Raw genomic sequence first — 8,780 nt, forward strand, 5'->3', positions numbered from 1 at the left:
TTTCACAAGAATAAATCTGGCTCCAAACTGTTCCACCCTTACTTTTTCCTTCTGCGTATGTGTTAAACACAGTTCACAATCATAACACATCCTTGTGGATATTATTGTAATTGGATAGCAAGGCTTCCTGAGAAACAAAGAAATCAAGTTCATTTAGATACTAAGGAGGGTATTCATCCACTAAGAGCTTGGCTAGGAGTGAAGATAAGCTGTGACACTGTAACCCACGTTGTAAATTCACACAGCTTCTCAGGCAAGGGTAGGGGGCAGGGTATACTAGGGTTAGATATTGCCCCTGGGAGGTAGTTATTGTGACCATGATTAGTCTTTAGATCAGACCCCTTGTCCTGTAACCCCTCTACAACTCCATACCTATACTATTATTTTTTTGTACTTTTTTTTCCCATTAGGAATTTAGTGGTTCGAAATAAATACTATTAGTAATAACAAAAATGTTAACAGTACTCATAAAAACCTTATTTTATGTGAAGTTCTTACACATTGGAAAATTGCAAGAAATTAAATTGTAATTGTACTAAAAGATACAAATGAGATATTCTACGTACATTTCAAATAACACCCAATCACAGTGTGGTTAGTTTTTAGAGCTAACATATTTAACTGTTTTCAAGTTCAGTTGCAATTAACATTAAGTATTTAATTAATAAAAGGCCAAATTAAATTTTGTGGTTGAATTTCACTAGACAAACACATTTAGCAATTTAAAGAGCTTCCTTCTACTTAATAGACTTGTGCGCAATCTGTTTAATAAAACAGCTCTTGTTCAAAAACACCCAAAACTGATTGAAAGGCAATAAAATCCTGAAAAAATGGAGTACTAAATTAATTAGTGTTTGCACAAACTCTAATTGTTTTTGTATTTATTTTTGACAAATACTTCATTATGCCTTTTTTGTCGTATTTAAAAAGAAAATAAATTACATGTTTAAAATTGATATTAAACATATCTGTAAATATGTTTTTAAATAATTACATTCCACACATCCCTTTATCTGTCTGTGAATTTGTATAGCCAGCAAATGTGAGTAATAGAAAAGACTGACATGAATTATAGATAAATTAAACTGTCCTCTGTATTGGAACACATAATCAACGCATGGACTGTAAGGAATAAGCAAATAAGATGGCTCACAGCAGGGATAAAGAAATAAACGCGTTTCGCACCATTACAGTACTTAGTCATAGGATTGGCAATTTGTGTGGTTAGTCATGTGCATGATTCTAAAGCTTCCTAAAAGTGATAATATTGTTTTTTTTTAATATTTCTTGTTATTATCATTTTCCTATGGATATTAGTATATTGTTAATTAACTTTATAATTTAACTCCTTGAGTGAACAGCAATGTATTGTAATACAGTGTTCTACAGGGGTTAAACCACTCCTGCTAAAGAGTCAGCAGAAAACATTTTTAAAACAAATTTCTATCTAATTTTTATGCCTGTGTAAATTAGAAAATTAATAGCCCACAATACAAAATGGATCATTCATAGACCATAGTACAAGGCTGGGAATTTTATTATAGTGATATTTGTTTTGACTTGAGATTTTTATCAAGGTCTTGTACAGCATCAAAGAAAATGCAACACAGTAAAGATGAGAGATATAAGATGAAAAAGGGGCTTGGAAGTGCATTATGGGAGAAAGGAAGGAAGAGAATGAAAGAGTGTTGTAGGTAAAGAAGTGAGGCAACTCATTGTAGGAGAAGAAACAAGAAAGAGAAATAAAGGAGAGAATGTGAGAGAGTCTTGTAAGAGAGAGAGGCTAAGAAATGCATTGTAAGACACATAATAACAAAGTGCATTGTGGGAGAAAGGATGAGAGCGCATTGTAAGACACATAATAACAAAGTGCATTGTGGGAGAAAGGATGAGAGCGCATTGTAAGACACATAATAACAAAGTGCATTGTGGGAGAAAGGATGAGAGCGCATTGTAAGACACATAATAACAAAGTGCATTGTGGGAGAAAGGATGAGAGCGCATTGTAAGACACATAATAACAAAGTGCATTGTGGGAGAAAAGATGAGAGCGCATTGTAAGACACATAATAACAAAGTGCATTGTGGGAGAAAGGATGAGAGCGCATTGTAAGACACTTAACCCTTTAAGGACACAGCTTTCAGTTTGCTCAATTGTTTTATGACGGAAAAATTCCGTCATATGTCCTTAAGAGGATAATAACAAAGTGCATTGTGGGAGAAAGGATGAGAGCGCATTGTAAGACACATAATAACAAAGTGCATTGTGGGAGAAAGGATGAGAGCGCATTGTAAGACACATAATAACAAAGTGCATTGTGGGGCAAGGAATGACAGGTCATTGTGGGAGAAAGGTTGAGAGCACATTGTAAGGCACAGAATGACAGGGCATTGTAGGAGAAAGGATGAGAGTGCGTTGTAAGGCATGGAATGGCAGGGCATTGTGGGAGAAAGTATGAGAGCGTATTGTAGGGCACGGAATGACAGAGGGCATTGTGGGTGAAAGGATGAGCGTGCATTGTAGGGCACGGAATGACAGGGCATTGCGAGAGAAAGGATGAGAATGCATTGTAGGGCATGAAATAACAGAGGGCATTGCGGGAGAAAGCATGACAGCATATTGTAGGGCACGGAATGACAGAGTATTGCAGGAGAAACGATGAGAGCGCATTGTAGGGCACAGAATGACAGAGGGCATTGCAGGAGAAAGGATGAAAGTGCATTAGGGCCTGGAATGACAGAGGGCATTGCAGGATAAATGATGAGAGAGCATTGTAGGGCATGGAATGACAGTGCATTGTTGTATAAAGGATGAGAGTGCTTTGTGGGACATGGAATGACAGAGTGCATTGTGGGAGTAAGGCTAAGAGTGCTTTGTGGGACATGGAATGACAGAGTGCATTGTGGGAGTAAGGCTAAGAGTGCTTTGTGGGACATGGAATTACAGAGCACATTGTGGGAGTAAGGCTAAGAGCGCTTTGTGGGACATGGAATGACAGAGTGCATTGTGGGAGTAAGGCTAAGAGTGCTTAGTGGGACATGGAATGACAGAGTGCATTGTGGGAGTAAGGCTATGAGTGCTTTGTGGGACATGGAATGACAGAGTGCATAGTTGGAGTAAGGCTAAGAGTGCTTTCTGGGACATGGAATGACAGAGTGCATTGTGGGAGTAAGGCTAAGAGTGATTTGTGGGACATGGAATTACAGAGTGCATTGAGGGAGAAAGGATGGGAGCGCATTGCACAGCACGGAATGACAGAGTGCATTGCAGGAGAAAGGATGAGAGCGCATTGCAGGGTGTGGAATGACAGAGTGCATTGTGGAAGAAAGGATGAAAGCGCATTGTAATGCACGGAATGACAGTGGGCATTGCGGCAGAAAGGATGAGAGCCCATTGTAGGGCACGGAATGACAGAGGGCATTGCAGGAGAAAGGATGAGAGCATATTCTAGGGCACGGAATGACAGGGCATTGCAGGAGAAAGGGGGAAAGTGCATTGTAGGGCACGGAATGACAGGGAATTATGGAGAAAGGATGAAAGTGCATTGTACAACATGGAATGACAGAGAACATTGTGGGAGAAAGGATGAGAAAGCATTGTAGGTCACGGAATGACAGGGCATTGCAGGAGAAAGGATGAAAGCGCATTGTAGGGCACGGAATCACAGACATTGCTGGAGAAAGGATGAGAGCGCATTGTAAGCCACAGAATGACAGGGCATTATGGGAGAAAGGACGAGAGCACATTGTAGGGCACAGATTGACAGGGCATTGCGGGAGAAAGGATTAGAGTGCATTATACGGCACAGAATGACAGAGTACATTGCGGGAGAAAGGGTGAGAGTGCATTGTAGGGCACGGATTGACAGGGCATTGCGGGAGAAAGGATGAGAGCGCATTGTAAGCCACAGAATGACAGGGCATTATGGGAGAAAGGATGAGAGCACATTGTAGGGCACAGATTGACAGGGCATTGCGGGAGAAAGGATGAGAGCACATTGTAGGGCACAGATTGACAGGGCATTGCGGGAGAAAGGATTAGAGTGCATTATACGGCACAGAATGACAGAGTACATTGCTGGAGAAAGGGTGAGAGTGCATTGTAGGGCACGGATTGACAGGGCATTTTGGGAGAAAGGATGAGAGCGCATTGCAGGTCATGGAATGACAGAGAACATTGCAGGAGAAAGGCTGAGAGTGCATTGTAGGGCACGGAATAATAGAGGGCATTGCAGGAGAAAGGATGAGAGCGTATTGTAGGGCACGGAATGACAGGGCATTGCAGGAGAAAGAATGAAAGCGTATTGTAGGGCACGGAATGACAGAGGACAATGCAGGAGAAAGGCTAAGAGCGCATTGTAGGGCACTGAATGACAGAGTGCATTGCAGGAGAAAAGATGAGAGCGCATTGTAGGCCATGGAATGACAGTGCATTGCGGGAGAAAGGATGAGAGCACATTGTACAGCACGGAATGACAGAGGACATTGCAGGAAAAGAAATGAGAGTATATTGTAGGGCACAGAATGACAGGGCATTGCAGGTGAAAAGATCAGAGCACATTGTAGGGCACGGAATGACAGGGCATTGCAGGAGAAAGGATGAGAGCACATTGTAGGGCACAGAATGACAGAGGGCATTGCAGGAGAAAGGATGAGAGCACATTGTAGGGCACATAATGACAGGGCATTGCAGGAGAAAGGATGAGAGTGCATTGTAGGGCATAGAATGACAGGGCATTGCAGGAGAAAGGATGAGAGCACATTGTAGGGCATAGAATGACAGAGGCCATTGCAGGAGAAAGGATGAGAGCGCATTGTAGGGCATAGAATGACAGAGGCCATTGCAGGAGAAAGGATGAGAGCGCATTGTAGGGCATAGAATGACAGGGCATTGCAGGAGAAAGGATGAGAGCACATTGTAGGGCATAGAATGACAGAGGCCATTGCAGGAGAAAGGATGAGAGCACATTGTGGGGCATGGAATGATAGTGCATTGCAGGAGATAGGATGATAGTGCATTATAGGGCACATAATGACAAGGAATTGTGGCAGAAAGCATGAGATTGCCATGTAGGGCACGTAATGACAGTGCATTGCAGGAGAAAGGATAAGAGTGCATTGTAGGGCACAGAATAACAGGGCATTGCGGGAGAAAGGATGAGAGTGCATTGTCATTGTAGAGCACAGAGTGACAGAGGGCATTGCAGGAGAAAGGCTGAGAGTGCATTGTAGGGCACGGGATTACAGGGAGAAATGGTGAAAGTGCTTTGTGGGACATGGAATGACAGTGTACATTGTGGGAGTTAGGCTAAGAGCGCTTTGTGGGACATGGAATGACAGAGTGCATTGTGGGAGTAAGTCTAAGAGCGCTTTGTGGGGCATGGAATGACAGAGTGCATTGTGGGAGTAAGGCTTAGAGCACTTTGTGGGACATGGAATGACAGAGTGCATTGTGGGAGTAAGGCTAAGAGCGCTTTGTGGGACATTGAAGGACAGAGTGCATTGTGGGAGTAAGGCTTAGAGCGCTTTGTGTAGGCATGGAATGACAGAGTGCATTGTGGGAGTAAGGCTTAGAGCGCTTTGTGGGACATGGAATGACAGAGTGCATTGTGGGAGTAAGGCTAAGAGCGCTTTGTGGGGCATGGAATGACAGAGTGCATTGTGGGAGTAAGGCTTAGAGCGCTTTGTGGGACATGGAATGACAGAGTGCATTGTGGGAGTAAGGCTAAGAGCGCTTTGTGGGACATGGAAGGACAGAGTGCATTGTGGGAGTAAGGCTAAGAGCACTTTGTGGGATAGGGATCAGGTTTTCATCATGAGAGAACAGATGGGATTTGCTTGATTATATCCTATAGGGCACGGTTGGGGGAACCAGTAATATGTAAAATTCTGGTAAAACTTACAATATTTTTCTATGTAAGAGTAGAGCAGAATAAATAAGCCAATAGTGCAGGGAGTTTGGTTTTTTTTCTACATTTTTCTACTTTATATTTGTGGGGATTGGAATACTCTAATAAATGTTCCACAACATGCTGAATGAAGTAATTTACCATACAGATGAGTAATAAATGTTCCACAACATGCTGAATGAAGTAATTTACCATACAGATGAGTAATAAATGTTCCACAACATGCTGAATGAAGTAATTACCATACAGATGAGTAATAAATGTTCCACAACATGCTGAATGAAGTAATTACCATACAGATGAGTAATAAATGTTCCACAACATGCTGAATGAAGTAATTTACCATACAGATGAGTAATAAATGTTCCACAACATGCTGAATGAAGTAATTTACCATACAGATGAGTAATAAATGTTCCACAACATGCTGAATGAAGTAATTTACCATACAGATGAGTAATAAATGTTCCACAACATGCTGAATGAAGTAATTTACCATACAGATGAGTAATAAATGTTCCACAACATGCTGAATGAAGTAATTTACCATACAGATGAGTAATAAATGTTCCACAACATGCTGAATGAAGTAATTACCATACAGATGAGTAATAAATGTTCCACAACATGCTGAATGAAGTAATTACCATACAGATGAGTAATAAATGTTCCACAACATGCTGAATGAAGTAATTACCATACAGATGAGTAATAAATGTTCCACAACATGCTGAATGAAGTAATTTACCATACAGATGAGTAATAAATGTTCCACAACATGCTGAATGAAGTAATTTACCATACAGATGAGTAATAAATGTTCCACAACATGCTGAATGAAGTAATTACCATACAGATGAGTAATAAATGATACAAATGTATTTATCTTTACCCTCTAGGCCCCAGCACGACCTGCTCGGAGGAGTCCTGTGGGAACCTGGGTGTGTGTTTGCAGCAGTGGGACGGTTTTACGTGCGACTGCACTATGACATCCTACGGAGGACCCGTGTGCAATGACCGTAAGTAGGGCATAAAGCCACATTTTCTATTCAGCACACTACATATATAATGTGTCTTATTGTATGACATTTACTTACCTCACACAAGTCTCAATCTCATAATGTTTATTCTATTATTTTCTCAAGTACACAAATCTATAAGCAAAGCGCAACTTATTTCCTTCACATTGTGGTTCTATAAATTGTATATTCATGTGATAAAATATGATTTTACCCTCACAGATTTAGTCAACCAATCAGAGACAAGTTTGCACACAAACAAATATGGCTACAATAAATACATTTCCAAATATTGAGCTTAAAGGGACATGAATCCCAAAAACTGTCTTTCAAGATTCAGATAGAGAATACAATTTTAAACAACTTTCCAATTTACTTCTATTATCAAATTTGCTTTGTTCTCTTGTTATGCTTTGTTGAAGAGATATCTAGATAGGTAGCGTGCACATTTCTGCAGCACTACATGACAGGAAATAGTGCTGCTATCTAGTGCTCTTGCTAATGAATACATTGTTGTAAAACTGCTGCCATATAGTAATGCAGACACGTGCACACTCCTTAGATTACATTCCTGCTTTTCAGCAAAGGAAAACAAGAAAACAAAGACAATTTGATATTAGAAGTAAATTAGAACGTTATTAAAAAAAGTATGTTTTATCTGATCATGAAAGAAAATGTGTGGGTTACCAGAAAAATCAGCTTTTCATACACCTTCAGGCCCATTTATCAAGCTCCGTATGGAGCTTGAAGGGCCGTGTTTCTGGCGAGTCTTCAGACTCGCCAGAAACACAAGTTATGAAGCAGCGGTCTAAAGACCGCTGCTCCATAACCCTGTCCGCCTGCTCTGAGCAGGCGGACAGGAACCGCCGGAAATCAACCCGATCGAATACGATCAGGTTGATTGACAGCTCCCTGCTGGCGGCCGATTGGCCGCGAGTCAGCAGGGGGCGGCGTTGCACCAGCAGCTCTTGTGAGCTGCTGGTGCAATGTTAAATGTGGAGAGCGTATTGCTCTCCGCATTTAGCGAGGTCTTGCGGACCTGATCCGCAGTGTCGGATCAGGTCCGCAAGCCCTTTGATAAATGGGCCCCCTTGAGTTTCCTTGTAGATTCCTTACACCATCTGCAAAGCAGCATATCCAAAAATAACAAATGATGTCTGACGGATTAAATGTTCATCATAGCCTCCTAATGAATTCAGATACATTTTGTTTTTTATTATTATTAATATGAATAAAATTGTTATATTATATTGGGTAATTGTATACTTAACAATGTTATAAAATAAAAAAGAATAATAGTAATAATGAATTAAGATTTTGATGATCATGTAAAAATGTATCTAAGCTATGTCTTATTAAAGGGATAGTAAAGTCCAAATTAAATATAATTTTAAACAACTTTCTAATGTATTTTTATCATCAATTGTGCTTTGTTCTCTTGTTATTCTTATTTGAAAGCTAAACGTAGGTAGGCTCATATGCTAATTTCTAAACCCTTGAAGGGCCGCCTCTTATCTAAATGCATTTGAGAGTTTTTCACAGCTAGAGGTCGTTAGTTCATGTGTTTCATATAGATAACACTGTGCTCATGCTTGTGGAGTTATTTATGAGACAGCAATGATTGGCTAAGATACAAGGCTGTCAAAATATCTGAGATAAGGGGGCAGTCTGCAGAGGTTTAGATACAAGGTGATTACAGGTAACACATATATGTCTATAACAGTGTTGGTTATGCAAAACTGGGGAATGGTAAATAAAGGGATTATCTATCTTTTTAAACTATAACATTTTTGGTGCTTACTGTCCCTTTAAACTAAGAAATGACTGTGATTATTAACATGAACTGCGTATG

At 40.4% G+C, this 8,780-nt stretch overlaps 1 protein-coding gene across 1 annotated transcript in view; it reads left to right on the forward strand.

Annotated features, from left to right (window-relative positions):
* The window catches only part of LOC128665790 (neurexin-2-like), a 581,704-nt gene that overhangs the window by 65,224 nt on the left and 507,700 nt on the right, over nt 1–8,780 (forward strand). Inside the window, 1 exon segment of the mRNA XM_053719990.1 lies at nt 6,809–6,928. Coding sequence (XP_053575965.1) covers nt 6,809–6,928 — 120 coding nt within the window.

The sequence above is a fragment of the Bombina bombina genome, chromosome 7 (genome assembly GCF_027579735.1).
Source record: "Bombina bombina isolate aBomBom1 chromosome 7, aBomBom1.pri, whole genome shotgun sequence".
Taxonomy (NCBI): domain Eukaryota; kingdom Metazoa; phylum Chordata; class Amphibia; order Anura; family Bombinatoridae; genus Bombina; species Bombina bombina.